The sequence below is a fragment of the Rhinatrema bivittatum genome, chromosome 3 (assembly GCF_901001135.1).
Source record: "Rhinatrema bivittatum chromosome 3, aRhiBiv1.1, whole genome shotgun sequence".
Classification (NCBI taxonomy): Eukaryota; Metazoa; Chordata; class Amphibia; order Gymnophiona; family Rhinatrematidae; genus Rhinatrema; species Rhinatrema bivittatum.
In genome coordinates, this window is record NC_042617.1 from 563,490,216 (window position 1) to 563,506,369 (window position 16,154).

At 45.1% G+C, this 16,154-nt stretch overlaps 1 protein-coding gene across 2 annotated transcripts in view; it reads right to left on the bottom strand.

The window, feature by feature from the left end:
• The window catches only part of LOC115088337 (vacuolar protein 8-like), a 95,740-nt gene that overhangs the window by 11,692 nt on the left and 67,894 nt on the right, over nt 1-16,154 (bottom strand). For both annotated transcript variants that reach the window (XM_029596501.1, XM_029596500.1), the window contains 2 exons: nt 7,367-7,481; nt 5,798-5,932 (listed from right to left, as the gene is read on the bottom strand). In XM_029596501.1, coding sequence (XP_029452361.1) covers nt 5,798-5,932; nt 7,367-7,481 — 250 coding nt within the window. The remainder of the gene's footprint in view (nt 1-5,797; nt 5,933-7,366; nt 7,482-16,154) is intronic.

Here is a 16,154-nt window from a genome sequence, read left to right on the forward strand (position 1 = left end):
CCTGTCCAGTCCTTGTCTCATCCTGCCCGTTCCTCCCTGTGGCCCCTGCTCCCTGTGGGACTTCAGTTCCAGCCCTTGCTTCCACCTATTGCCTTGCCTCCAAGTTCTAGTACCTGTCTCCAGTTCCAGCCCAGGTCTCCAACTACTGCCTGGCCCTCCTGTTTCAGCCCTTACCTTCAGTTTCTGCCCGTCCCCAGCTCCTGCCTGGTTCCCCTATTCATCCTTTGCCTTGCTTTCCTTGTTAGCCTTCCTTGGACTGATCTTGTTGCTTGACTCGGACCGTCTCAGGCCTTGACCTTCTGCTTGGATACTGACTTTGTCTGAGCACTGCCTGCCCTGACCTTTGCCAGCAATGTACTGCTCCAAGCAGGGGCGGTTCTATAATGAGGCAGGGTGAGGCGGCTGCTTCAGATGGCAGAAATTTGAGGCGGCAAAAAATGCCTCTTTCAGAATGCTGCTGTGGCATCCGTCTCTCACTGCCTGTCGATGTTCCCTCTAAGCTGAGCGCACGCATAAATTTTCTAGAGGCTGCGCACAACTTTTTTACCCCCGTGCAGTAAGACTGGCAGGGCTGAGGGTGGAACTCAGCCCAAAGCACAGAAGAGACCCCAAAAGTTCGGGTGCCCTGCAGTATTAAAAACTTGTGAGAGTAGCACTTTCTCTATGCTGATCTCACGATGCACAAAATCAGCATGAAGGCAGTGCTAGCCCCACAAATTTTTAACATTGCGGGGCCTGCATAGAGGAGGCAGAACAGGCTTCAGTACCAGTAGCAGCAATTGGATCCTCACCAACAGCTATGCAGCGCTGTGATAGCAGCAGTAGAGTGAGAAAGGGTCCCGGCAAAAGAAAGAGGGGGGCCTTCCTTAAGTATGTGTATGAATGGGAGCTTGCCTGGGTGTGTGTGTGAATGAATGGGTGCCTGCCCTGGTGGGGGGGGGGGGGGTCTCAGAGTGTGTATGAGATGAATGGGTGCCTGCCTGGGAGTCTGTGTGAAAACAAGCTCCTATCTGGAGATCTCTCAATCTGTGTGTGTGTGTGTGTGTGTGTGTGTGTGTGTGTGTGTGTGTGTGTGTGTGAGAATGAATGGGTGCCTGCCTGGAGGTCTGTGGGAGCTTGCCTGGGTGTATGTGTGAGAGAATGAATGGGAGCTTGCCTGTGTGTGTGTGTGAGGAGGCCAGTGAGTGCATGTGTGTGTTTGAAAGAGACAGCATGAGTGTTTGTGTAAAAGAGCATGTGAGAGTGAGAGCCTGTGTGTGAGAGAACCAGTGGGTATATATGAGAGAGATAGCATGTGAAAATGAGAGCTGTTTGTAAGCCACAGCATGTGAGAGTGGGAGCCTGTATGTGTGAGTCAGCATTTGAGAGAGACAGCATGTGAGAATGAGTACCTGAGTGTGTGTTTGAGGGAGGAAGGGGACAGGAAGAGAGAAGAAACAGAAAAAAAAAAAAAAAGAGAGATCTTGTAAAAGGAATTGGGAAAGACCCAGAAAGGGAACGTGGATCAACTGATTAGAGAAATAATATCAGACAACAAAGGTAAAAAATAAAAAAATTTTACATTTTTAGTAATTTAGTATCTTTGGGAATGTGCAATACATATTTGTATTTTGTTCTTACTTCAGTATTCCACTGTTCAGAGTCTGGTTTCTCGGCTTTCCATTTTATTTTTGTCTGCCTGTTTCTGTTTCTAATTTGTAGTCCCTTATTCTGTATTAGGTAAGGATCTGTCTGTGTTCTGCATGTATGACTGAGGGGAAGTGTGGCTACTGTACTGGCATGTAGTTTTTCTATGGGGCTTTGGAGCAGTAGGTGGTGTATTAGTATTCTAGGGCACTGTATAATATTTGCATTGCTGCCATGTCATAGATAAGGCTGAGTCCTGAGATTGTGCTGGTTGTGGGTGTTTTTTTTTTTTCTTTTACAGGGGATTGTGTTACTTCTCAAAGTGTTTGGTGGTGAAGAGGTTGCAGTTACTGAGATGAGTGTGAGTGTGGAAGAGGAAGAGAATTGAGTGAGTGTGCGTGAGAGTCTGGGGAGCGAATGAGAGGCATGAGAGTGAATGTGTGTGTATTTGTGAGAATGAGCATGTATATGTGAGAGAGTATGAGAGTGAATATGAATGTGTGTATGAAATAAAGTTTGAGTGCATGCTGTTCCAACATTCCCTCTAAGGATTGGGTTGCCCTGAGAATAAAATTGATAGGCTTTTTGCATCAAAGAAAGTAGTGCTTATAGGGTAATGAAACCAAACATTTTTACTCACGAGCATGTGGCCATTGAGCATATGGAGGTTGCGTATGTTTTAAATTTGCTTTTCATTTTACCTGAGAATGTTTACCAATCGAAACAAGTAATTAATGTAGGTACCTGGACAAACAATGTATACCTGCGTGTTGATACCCCTGCCCTTCTAGCCTATCTGAATGATAACCCACAACAATATATAGCTCCTAATTTAGGCCTATGCTAACAAAGGACATACATAGGTTATGTCCTGGTAAGCCTTTTCTGAAGGATACTACAGAGGTTTTGTGTGGTTTGTCATCAGACAACGCCTGAGAGAAATGTAAGATTACCATGACAAAGCATGATGAATTTTCCAAAACCAAGGCTGATGTTGTAAATAATGTTTGATTAGATAGCACCCCTCTGAAGGAACTTGCTATTTCTAATAAGCATGATGTTACTAGTTAGGTTCCCTTACCCAATAATGTTTCTTTAGTCACATTACCTAAGAACTTAATAATTACTGTAGGGGGTATGTCCTTATACTACCTAGAAACAGACCTGGTTCCCACAGAGGTAGAAATCCTGGACGTGTTTCTGGGCCATGAAATTAACTTTGATGAAAACCTGGTATATCTTTTAGGCTATAAAGACTCTCACACTGTGGAACTGTCTGTAGACCAAGATATAGTAGAAATTGCTGAATACAACTATGATTCCAGAGATGAAGATATTTTACAAACTGACTATATACTGTCATATGCCTTACCTGCCCTAGCCATGGTGATCGTAGCCCATATCCAATTTTCAATCACCCTCTTTAAAAGAGTAAGGGACCTAATGAGACACACATGGGAAAGGTATCGCTGTAAAGCTATGCACTTGTGAAACTTCCCACAGCCCCCATCTTTGGAACTGTATGAGGCACTGTACAATCAGTGATCATACTTCAACACTTTCCATACTAGGGAAGGAGGGTTGCACACACATATATTCTACCTCAAGTCTGAGATAATGTCCCTACCTCATACTTTTACAGCATGCACTATGTGAGAACTACATTATTTCCTTATTTCTTATCACCCATATATATATTCCTGTTACTATTCCCCATTTATTTTTCGTCATTACACTTTTTAGTTTTCCTCATTATAATGATGATTTTATTTTATTCACTATTATTCTATTACATTATTACAATACTCCCATTCTATTATTAATATTATGATTCCTCATAAGTACTGTGACTATTATTATTGTTGCATTATTCCTACCTCATGTTGATAATATCATCATTGGTGGTTATACATGTCATACAGCTGAGACCTGGATAGTAGCCTGATAGTTAGGCTTAAGCAAGATAAACTCCTTTGCTGGCTCATCTTACTTAAGAAGGGGGAAATGTAGGGAGATATCCCATGTTTTACCACTGAAAGCACTAAATATGAATTACAATAGCCAAAGAAGTATGCAGTCAAATACTGACAGGCCCCAAAAGCACTGTCACAGCTCAAAGAAAGAAACGTTGGCCAGATGAACTTTAAAACTTTACACTGAAGGATACCTTATCTAGATCTCTCTAGTTGTAACTGCCTGTGTAAATAACCAAGGCAAAGAGACAATGCAACAAGCAAGTCCAGAGGTCAGAAAGACCCCCACCCTTGGAAGAGAGGAGACAGAGAAAAACACTCTGACATACAGCTTGGCATACAATGTGACAGGACCCCCCCCCCCCGAAGAAATGGGGTGGGGGAAAATATCTGCAATAAAGCAAAGACCCTCCACCCACCATGTGATCATGCATGAGCTTATGCGTTATCAGCTGGAAAGTATGACAGGGGAGTAAAATAAGAGGGAGGGAGCGAAACCAGAAAAAGCAAATTCTGAGAACAAAATCAGAAGCGAAACACTGGAAGTGACCCTGAAACCAGGGAAAGGACCCCTGAAAGGAAAGGAACCAGAAGAGCGAAAGGGGAGACTGAAGCAGACCAGCAACACTTGCTATCAGGAAGGAAGAAGAGTAGGTGTGGCCAGGAGACCAGAGAGAGGAGACACCTTGCTCAGGTTTGGAGAGTGACACAGAGACTAAGACGGTGAGGGTGAGAGCAAGCACCAGAACCAGAAGAAAGTCTCCTTCCCAGACCGCCTGCCAGCTCTGCCAGTACCAAGCTACTCCCCTGCTCACATTCTTCAGACCTCCAGCCAGCATCTGCTTCAGAGGTGAACAGAGGGATAAAGCCTGAACTTGGGACCAGGGGTAAGAAAGTTAGCCAAAAGAATTACTATGTTAAGCAGGCTAAGGTTTATGTTATGTTGGTAACCACCTATGGTACAGGACTTTCTTTAGGGAAAACTGGTGCTTACTGGAAAGGATGTTAGAGACAGGAATTGCTGTTATTTTCTAAATGCTGTATCCTGCCAAACCTGATAAATAAAAGTCTGTTTCTGAGGAGATCACATTCTCTTTTTCCTAACTTAGGATTGTGAAGTAAGGAGGGAGGGCAACTGCAAGTTTCCTGTAGCAGACAGGTCCCTGCACACCTAAACTTGCTTACAGAAGGCATTTCATACAAATCTACCTCATACATATTCATTGTGGATCTCCTGAAAACCTGACTGGCTAGGTGCATCTTGAGGACTGGGTTGAGAACCACTGATTTAATATATCAGCTGCCACTGGGTCCTGGAGCAACAAATTTGGATTCCCTCTTCAATGGAGCTGGTGTTATCTAGATGCAGAGGTAATATACTTTGAACCTTTGGGGAAGGAATCTTGCTAGCCATCCCTGCCCCAGCTGGTTGGGAACACAATTTTATTACAACCATGATACATCAAGAAAAAATGCTGAACTACAAGCATCTGCCAACACAAATGCTGAACTACAAGCATCTGCCAACACAATGCAAAGTTATTGACTGCCATTGCAGATCAGGGCCAGAGGAAGAGGAGATGGCTACAATAGAATGGGGCCAGATGGAGAAGGAGGCATTGGCAGCAAATCAAGGCATGGGAAAGAAAGAGATGGATGCTATGGGGCCTGCAGTAGCAAATCAGGGTCCTCAGAGTAGGAGGAAGAAAAAGAAGAATGCAGCAAGGAGAATGTGGTAGGATTGAGGCTTAAGAGGGAGGGAATAGGAGGAGGGAGTAGCAGCACCAGATCAAAGTCTGAAAGGGACAGTGGAAGGGAGAGAGGAAGTTGCAGCTACAGCTCAAGTCCGAGGAGAAGTTTTCATGCATCGTTAATCCGCAAAAAGTCCAACAAAAAATTATGAAAAATACTCTTTTGATGAAAATGCTAGAAGAAAAGCACGATTAATAAGTGGGCTGGAGGAGAAATATGGAAATATCAATAATCCATGTGGTATTTTTTTAAAGGGGTGAATGTGGCAGGGTATATTTTTTTAACAGGTTGACTCAAATTTACCCATTTAATTTAGAAGTTACTATTATAATCTGTCCCATTGTGCCAGAAGTTAGTCAGTAATCTGAGGATTAATTCATTTTTTAAATATGATCAAATTTTACATTCCAATTTGACATAAAAAAGTTAATCTGGTCAAATATTACCATGCAATGTCAACTGTCCGATGATAGAAGCCACTTGAAATGAAAGCTCAGGATGGTCCAGCTGGCTGGCTAGTTTCACCATGTATCTTAGAAGTGGAATATCCATCCGTTCCACCAAGTGCAATTGTATAAATTCTGAATAGACAGGAAAACAATACATTATGAAGCCTTAAGCAAACCAGAGTCACCTGAAGAACTGTAGCTGCTATCACTTACAAAATGTCATTGGTTAAACCTCAAACAAGCAGTAATCAATCATTTATTTATTTTATTTATTTATCGAGTTTTATATACCGTCGTTCGGTTTCGCCATCACAATGGTTTACAAAGTTTCAATGTTTAACAGAGTTTCCAAAAGATTCCTGAGATTGTTAACATAGGTATTGTAGGCTTTATAAACGTAGTTCGGATGTCAAACTCTACAGTTTCAGTTATGTGTTGTATTACGTGCTTGCATTGGTTCCACATGTTTTCATAGGGCCAGTAGGAGGGAAGTAATATCCGAGAGTCATTGGGTGTTTTGGTAGGCTTTGGTGAACATCCAGGTTTTTAGTTCTTTTTTGAAGGTTTTTAAATTTTGCTGTGTTCTAAGTTCGGTTGGGAGGGTGTTCCAGAGTTTGGGACTTCCTAGGGATATGGCTCTCTTCCGAGTTGAGGTAAGTTGTTTAGAACGAGCAGGTGGAATCTTTAATAGACCTTTGTTAGTTGAGCGGAGGTTTCTGTTTGAAGAGTGTAGTTTTATAGATATACTTAGCCAGTTTGTTCATACATCATACATCCAAAGCCAATCTTTAAAAAAAAATATTCATGTAACAGTCAAGGGTGTCCTTTTCATTGGAGCAAGAAAAATGATGTGGCGCTTTTAAGTCTACACAGCTCCTTCTTCAGATGCGACTGCAAGGCTGTATGCATAGATGCTTCCTTATTTCAGCCTTGCAATCACATCTGAAAAAGGAACCAATGTGGTGTTGAATACTCATCTACCACAATATTATTTGTGTTGATCCTATAAAATGTGTCACAATTTTTGTGGTTTTTTCTTTTCTGGGACTAATACGGTTACTGGAACATATCACAGTATGAGATCCAAACTTATAATTTGCTACTAAATGCACTTATTTGTTCAAGAGGCACTCCCAACATTAGTTCTCAGCTAAAAGACATTTGCTTCCTCTTTATTTCATCTATATATTTGATCTTGGCTCTTTCAGCCATAGTTTGCTGGAAAGGGTTTAAGTTTTATGAAAAAAAAATGCATCCATCAGTTCCAAAAAAGGGAGGGAATACAAATTCAGCCTTTTGGTGAGGAATTAAAATGGACTATTTTCTAAAGAATTTTCCCATAGACACAGAATGGGAGAATATTTTAGCGGGGGAAGGGGAGTCCGATAGGTTTATAGTGTACAGTAAATTATACGAGTTAAAATGTCATGATCATGATTCTTTTGGGGGTCTGAGTCATACCTAATACATCAAAGGGTCACATTGGCAAATCGCCGATATGCCATTGCGCTTATAGCATACATGAACTCTCAATTTAGTTCAAGTTAAAAGCTGAACGTGTCATACCATGCTTTGTCAGCTCAGCAATACATGATGCCATGCACAGAAGTGATTCCTCTTCATTTTCAGTAGTCAGAAAAGCTTGGAGCAGTCCCTCGAAACACAGAGTCTCAATGATTGCCTGTCAAACCAAGAAAGGGAATTCGGGTATAACTTGGGTTCACTCGATTTCATGAAGCTTTGTCATTGTTGAAGGGGGGTGGGGGGGGGTCTCCCTTCTAACAAGGAAAGGTTTCCCTCGTTCTCTAGTAACCAATACTGTACACTCTTGTTGCAGTCTATACTGTCAGCTCATAAAGAGCAGAAGATGTAATTAATGAGGATACATTAACAGCTGTTGACTTTTGACCTGCCAGATAACTCCTTGCAGGTGACATTTATGCCTGATACTTAACCTGTGATTGCCACCCACTTCTTTTCTCACTGTTGAGTTATTCACCACCCTTTTCTGCAATGAAAGGCCCCAAAGAACTCACTTGAAGGCAGTGCGTTTCTACCTCCAAGTTAGGAGAAGCCTACCAGGACTGATGTCATAACCTCCCTGAAGGTCAAACGTGCTCTACGTGGAACTGGATCCTAAGTAGGCTTGACATCATTAGAGGAGAGCTGCTACCTCACATCCAACTCCTTCAAGTGTAGCAGAGGACTCCCTCCCTGGCACATGGCTCAGCACCGACCTGGGCCAGACTATTATTGCCTTCTGCACAGGGTGACTAGAACACGCTTGTTCAGAGAGTCATTTTATAATAGTTCACAGAACACAGAGATTATATCAGTTTTCAAAGCGAATCTTATGCACATAAGTTTGCTTTGAAAATTACACCTGCAAAACTACCCGAACAGACTTTCACCTGCTAATTTTTTGTGGGTAGATTTGCTGAGAGAATTTACATGCATACTGTTTACAATCAATAAGTATGCACGAAAACGAACTCTCCTGTACCCCTCTTCCCCGCAGAAAGCCTCCACTGACTGCGGATAATTTTACACGCATGAATGATTTATGCACACAAAGCTTATCCTCATGTCGTGTAGGCAATTCTGCGACTCCTGCCATTTCTGCACTTGAAGACGGTAACTTTCAAACTGGCATGTGGGCGCACATATGTGTGTGTGAATGTGGGCACAAGCGGCCAAATACATGGCAATTTTTTTTTTTGAAATTTAAGGTTTATTAGAGAAAGATAATACCGACAATACAAAACCATACAGCATCTGTGAAGCATGTACAATAACAAAATTGACAGTAGAATAGATGCAATAAAGACTTACAACAGATTCTCTGCTTTTCTCAGTTGTGTAAACATATCCCCCCCCTTCTGTTCCCCTCACCCCCCACCCTTCTCCCCTACCATCCCTGGGAGCTCCTGCAAAGGTAGTATGAACAAATAACATAAGAGAAAATCAGACATAAAAGGAAATCATATCTTCTTCTGTTGTTGTTGCCATGTTAGGTATAAAGACCAGGTACGCTGAAAGGCCCCTATTTGTTTCCGACGGTGCGCCGTAATCTTACTAAGGGTACAAACCTTTGCCACCCGTGACTGAACCTGCAATAATGTAGGTACACCCTGAGACTTCCAGTGTAAAGCTATCTCACATCGAGCAGAGGTGACCACCAATCTAACAAAACGCTGTAAGGCCGTGTCGAGCTGTGGATAGTCTGAGTTAAGCAGGGCAACTATGGGGGTTAGAGTAATAGAAACATGCAATATGTCTGAAAGCCACACAGCCAGTCCCTGCCAAAACTGGGAAACAGCAGCACACTCCCACCACATATGATAAAAGGAACCTCGCTCCCCACAACCCCTCCAGCACCGATCCGAGGCCGTGGAATAAATTTTATGGAGTTTAGCGGGGGTATAATGCCACCGATAAAGGAGTTTGAAACTATTTTCCAAGTAGGAGGCTGAGATAAGACCCTTACACCCCACTGTAAAGATAGTGTCCCAAAAGTCGTCACCCTGCAGGGACCCCAGATCAGCCTCCCAGGCGGACAGGTATGTTGGGCGCGTTCCCATACCCTGAAGGAGCAGCTTATAAATTTTGGACATTAAGTGCTGTACTTTGTCAGCCGCTCGGCAGAAATTCTCAAAGAGACCAATTGGCTGGAGTAAATCCCGGGAAATATGGGTCGCTCTTGCGTAACTCATTAGTTGGAGGTAGCGATAGAAATCCCCCTGAGGTAAGTCATGCCGGGCCTGGAGAGTGGAGAACGTCACCCACGAGGAGTGCTCCCAGAAGTGACTATAATTATAAAGACCCTTAGCCAACCAATCTGCAAAGACCTGCGGAGCTGTACCCCCCAAGAATGACCCAGAGTGAAAGGGGGAAAAAAGGACCGACCCCACCTTGGACCCCACCACCTGGGGCTTCCATTTATACCAAAGGCGTAAGGTACACTGAATCGTGTCCGGTAGGCCTTCCAATTTGGGCCCAGAGCTAGGAGGTTGCCAGAGGATATTAGTCAGCAGGTGTGGCCCGATAAGTTCCTGCTCCAGAATCGCCCAAGGTTTGCGGGCGGTGGTTCTGTGCCAATCAACAACAGCTCGTAATTGAGCCGCAACATAATACCGTAATAAGTTAGGCACTGCAAGGCCCCCCCCGCACCCGAGGTTGAAACAATACTTTCTGGGCCACCCTGGGGTGCTTCCCCTGCCACAGGAATTTCATAATCCTGCGTTGCCACTTGAGAAGCAGTGCAGTTGGTATGACGCAAGGAATGGTCTGGAAAAGGTATCCAATCCGGGGCAGGATGTTCATTTTAAAAGTAGCAATTCGTCCCAGCCACGAAATGTGGTATCGATTCCACTCCTCCATTTCCCTGTACAATTTAGCGAGAAGAGGTGGATAGTTAAGCCTAAAAACATCAGAATGAGCCCCTATAAATATACCTAGGTATTTAATTTTCTCCTTTGCCCATTTAAAAGCAAAACGGGCTTTCAGATCCCGTGCCTGGTCCTCCGGTAACGTAATATTAAGGATTTCGGTTTTGTCCCAATTAATGGAGTAGCCAGACACTTGACTGAAGGTTTTAATAATCTCTACCACGGCTGGCAACGATTGCTGAGGGTCCGCAAGGGTCAGAATGACATCATCAGCAAACATCGCCAACTTGGAGGAATATGACCCCACACTAATGCCCATCACGTCCCTCGACAACCGGATCCGTTGGGCCAAAGGTTCTATAAATAGGGCAAATAGTAATGGAGAGAGCGGGCAACCTTGGCGGGTGCCCCGCTCAACAATAAAGAACGGGGAATAGCCCCCATTTACCTTAATGCAGGCCCTCGGTTTATCATATAATTTCTGAATCCAGGTAATGAAAAAAGGCCCAAAACCCATGGTATGCAAGACTTGAAATAAAAAAGGCCAGTGAACCAAATCAAAGGCCTTTTCCGCATCCATAGCCATAAAAAGAAAAGGGATATGATGGCGCTTAACCCACCAGAGGGAATCCAACAACTTCCGCACATTATCGGACGCCATGCGACCAGGGATAAAACCGGCCTGATCCGGGTGAATGAGTTGTGCTACATAACCGTTAAGCCTGTTAGCCAGGATTTTAGCCAGAAGCTTGAGGTCTATGTTCAGCAATGAGATGGGCCTATAAGAGCCACACTTGGTAGGGTCCCGCCCCGGCTTTGCAATGATCGTTATACCCGCCACATTAGAATTAGGATTCAAAACCCCCTCGTGTCGCAAGGCATTAAACATGGCCGTAAGTGGGGTAAGTAAATCACCGGCAAAGCATTGATAAAACCGGGCAGTAAACCATCCAGCCCCGGGGACTTGCCAGCCTTAAGTTGCTTAATGGCAAATAACACCTCAGATTCTGAGATATCCTTGTCTAGCGTATCCCTGGCGGACTCTGATAACTGGGATAAGGGAGTGTCCTGTAAAAAGGATTGTATGTCCCTGAACTCTATAGAGTGGTTATGGGAATACAGTGCAGAATAAAATTGTAAAAAGCAGTCACGGATCGCATCATTGGAGGTAAGTGGTGCACCATGAGCACCTACAATTTTAGTAATAGTGTTTTGTAAGCGTTTGGCTCTCAACTTATGCGCAAGCAACTTCCCCGCTTTATTGCCCCCTTCAAAGTATACTTGTTCCGTTTGCTCCAGCTCATGCGCAATTTTGGCCGCATCCAGCGCCCCAAGTTGCGATCGGTAGTCAGCTAAGGCCAAACGGAGCACTTCAGTGGGGGTTTGCTTGTGGCGCTGTTCTAAGTCCAATAATTTGGCAGTCAGGAGCGAACGTTCCCGCTGGGTCTCCTTTTTAACCCAAGAGGCCCGAGCTATAAAAGTCCCCCTAAGCACTGCCTTTAAACAGTCCCAGTAAGTGATGGGCGAGATGTCAGGGTGAAGGTTATGAGAACTGTAATCTGTAAGTACCCGCCGACATTGATCCACAAAGGAGTCACTGTCAAGTAAGCTATCGTTTAGGCGCCAAAAGCGTTGGCCTTTGTCATAATTAGGGAAAGTCAGCTCAGCCCACACCGGAGCATGATCGGACCACGTGATCGACTCTATAACCCCTTTGCGCACATTTTGGATCACTCCCCTATCCACAAAAACATAGTCTATCCTAGTGTATAGGTTATGGGGGTTCGAGAAAAAAGTATAATCCCTCTGGGTGGAATGCAAAAAGCGCCACACATCTACCAGCTGAAAGTGGTCCAAAAAAGCAAGGAGGCTATTGCGGTCTCTTTTCAAAGTAGAACATCGCCCCCCCGAGGAATCAAGACCAGGGTCTAAGGGCAGATTGCAATCTCCCATCACCATCAAGTGACCCACTTTTTTCAAGAGGACCAGCTTCACCAGCGCATCATAAAATTTGGCTTGGTGAACATTGGGGGCATATACGTTAAGCAATGTATACGAGACCCCAGCAATATTAAGGACCAGCAATAAATATCTACCCAAAGGGTCAGCAACACTGTCAAGCAATTCAAAAGCAAAGTCCTTGTGAAATAGAATCCCCACACCTGCATATTTAGCAGCTTTAGAGCTAGCCGCCCAATACTGATGCGGGTAAAGGGCAGAACTCATTAAATGCTCATAGCGCCGCTTTAAATGTGTCTCCTGGAGACAAGCAATCGCAATATCAGCACGCTGCAGATCTTTATATAGTAATTTACGCTTATGGTGCGTATTCAGTCCCTTAACATTAAAGGACTGTACCTTAAAGGTAGCCATCCGGACAAGTGATGGTGCATTTCAAGTGCCCCAGCGTATATAGAGCAGACAGAGATAAGAGCAGAAGAGGTCCCCCCATGAAACAAGAGACAACTAAACATAGTACCAAGCAGCACGTAGCCCTCAGTGAGCCGGGCAGTAAACAACAAGGCAATGCACTCCCAGAGAGGAGATCCCCACTATTCCCCATTCCCCCCCCTCCCCCCCTCCCAAAGGAACCACAATCATCTCTTGGGTCCCCCATCATCTAGGGGTGAGTGAAGACAGCTTCCCAGGTGCCGTCCCACCCGGCAGCATCAGCATATTATCAAACATATAACCAGTAACCAAACCCTCCACGTCCGGTGCGGCTTAACAAGAAACAGTGTCAAAGCCTTCAGAGCCAAAGCAGCCAGATCATGTAGGGGCTCTGTTCGCGATATCTGGATCCGGGGTGCGTCGCAGTCTCTTTCCCCCCTTTCCCATCCGCTGCCAGCGAGGTTCCTCCCTGCGGTCGGCACGTGGCGAGGAAGATGGCGGCAAATCCGTCACAGTATAGCCAAGGTCCTTCAAGATGCCCGCCGCTTCATGCACGGATTGTGCCTTGTGCGTTGTACCTTGCACAGTAAAGCTGAGGCCAAAGGGGAAGAGCCAGCGGTACCGGATGTTTTCTTTAATCAAAACAGCAGTAATAGGTTTCATAGCCTGGCGTTTCTTCATAGTAGTCGGGGAAACATCAGCATAGACTTGCACATCATGTCCCTGCAGCTGCCACCTTCCCCCTCTGGCGCGCCAGGGCCAGGATCTTCTCTTTCACAGGGAAATCATGGAAGCAAGCGATCACATCCTTGGGTTGATTAGGAGCTCTCTGACCCTGGACCCTGTGAGCCCGTTCCAGCTTGACCACTAGAGACCCTCCAGAGCCTGCAGCATTTTGGTTTGCATCTTGCTGTAATAAATCAGTGCAAAGCTCTGTAATAACTTGCACACAGTTAGCAAAGTCAGAGGTCTCAGGAATGCCCCGAAAGCGCAGATTAGCCCTCCTATTCCTGTTTTCTAAATCTTCCAGTTTGGAGGAGAGTTGCTGAATTTCACTAGCCATTTCCTTATGGCTATTCTGCAGCGAGCTCATTTTATCTGCCTGAGATTCAGTGAGGGTTTCATACTCAAAAAGCCTCCTCCCCATTTCACACAGTTCCTCCTTCATTTCACCCACCGTTTCACGGATCTCAGATTTAAAAGAATTGAGATCGTGGCTGAGCTCCCCAAACCAAGCCTTAAACTCACCCCGAGTAGGGATTTCCGAATCGGGGAGTACCGGTGCTGCAGCTGAGGCCTCAGAGATCGCTTCTCCCGTCACGGCGGCCATTTTGTTTTTTTCAGGAGAATTTTCCCGGGCCGATTTCTGGTAGGAAAACTTGCAAAAGTCGGGTTTGGGGGCCCGATTCGCCATCAGCAGCCTTCGGGGGTGAGCTTGGTGTTGGAGCCGCGTCAAAAGGTGGAGGGATGGCTACGATATTATCTGGATGCTATCCGGCATAGCCAGGAGCTCCAGGCTAGGCTGCCACTCGAGCCGCTGACGTCATCAGCCAAATACATGGCAATTTTATATCCTGCACACATTATAAAATAGCCCTGAGCCTAATTTTACAAGTGAGCATGTACAGCCACGTAACGCAAGCTCTGAGCTGTGCAAGTAAGGGAATTTTAAAACAGGCCTGCATCCAGGCGATAACCATTTTCGGCAGTTCGTCGAATAGTTTTCCAGTCTAAAGCTAGGTCCTCCAAACCCCCCTGGTTCTTTAGCCTGCATTTCCCCCAGTTATACCAGACCCCTCACAAACTAGCGATGTGGAGAGGAAAAAAATTTGTTTTCGTTAGGTGTTTTTCCTCACGAATTTCGGCTTGTGGATTGCTTGATTCGTTTCATTCATGAGAAAAAAAATGAATCAAACAATTATAAAAATAAACCCCAAAACAGACAAAAACCAAAAATGAGGCCTCCTGTCCACCTGCCTGGAAAACTGTAGGGACCAGGATCCACCCCCCCTGGTCCCCTACTTACCCAGTCCAGGGGGATCCGCCTAGGCCAGATCCCGACACCCGGGCCTCTGCCTCGGTCCAGACATGGGCTCGAGGCAAGGTCCCGCCTTCTGGGCTTCGGCCTTAATCTAGGCCCAGGCCCAGATCCCAAGCCTGGGCTCACAGCTGCTCCTGCAATGTCCTCTTCTTTTCTTGTGATGCCATCCGCTTGGGTTGTGCCAGAGTTAATTAACTCCAGCACATTCACCTCAGTGGGCAGCGCCATTTTGGTGTTCGGCCTCCAGGCCAGGTTGTGGCATCGGGCCTGGGTCCGGGTCTAGGCTCCAATGTCGGACCTAGCCTTTAGGGCGGGTCGCAGTGTTGGGCTTGGGTCCGGGCTCCGGCTTAGTCTGAGACCAGGCGTCAGGCCTGGGTCAGAGTTGAAGCTCGGCCTTCAACTCTGATGGATCAGGTAAGACTTTTTTCAGTTCTCAGCTGAAGCTGAAGCCTCGGCATCAGGCTGGGCCTAGGCTTAGGCTGTGACCCCTAATTTCGGCCTTGGTCTATGCCCTAGGCGAGGCACTGACTTTGGGCTTAGGCTGAGGCACCGGTGTCAAACTAGGGCATTGGTCGTGGCCCCTGCTTTGGGCATCGGCCTATGCTTTAAGGAAGGCCCTGGCTTAGGGCCTAAGCTTAGGCCTGATGCATTTTTTTCAAACGAATGCAACGAATAAGGTTTGTTTCATTCAGGGGGCCCCCGATTCATTTCTTGGCCCCCCCTGAATGAAACGAATTGCCCTTATTCATTGCATTTTTTAAAAATTTGTTTGAAACAAATGTACATCCCTATTAAACACTTCATAGATGCCTGGAAATTTTTTTTTATTTCAGACTTACACCTCCTCCATATCAGAAGTAAATTTGTGCTCAAATATACCTGGCACTTGCACACATACCGCTTGACCTTGGAAATCCCATGCCCCTCCCACATTCCACCCTTTTTTCCCCCAATGTGAGATATCTGCGCATCATGATTTGTGTGCGCATGTGGGTGGCTTATAAAATCAGGTGGATGCGCACACATCTTCCAATTTTGGTGTGCACCCAACTTTCAAAAGTCACCTTAAAAGGTTATCACAGTTCCACTTTTTCTCTAAACTGAGCAGAAATGTCTCTTGTGTAAACCCTGAACCCCAAACTGAACTTTCAATTGGATTATATTCTCACAGACCTTCACTGACTCACATCTCTGCTTTGGAATTAATTCTATTACCTTATTTGTCTTTATTCAGCTTTACTCACTCTCTGCATTCTTTCTCTGTCCTTCTTGTCGCCATACATGCTGTTCATTTAATTTAAAAATCATCTTGTGTTTTAGTCTTAACAATTTATTTTCCTAGGCCCCCCTAAGAGCAGATCATTTTCTTCACATTAACCTGACTTTCGGCATGCCAGGACAACACTTTACGTTGCCTGTGGGGAAGTATGATGCGAAAGCTCCTACCATCCTCCTTTTAGTTTTACTTCAACACCTCCTGGATTTATGTAACAGATATTAAATGCCTCATTTCAAAGGCTGGATCTCACCTAAC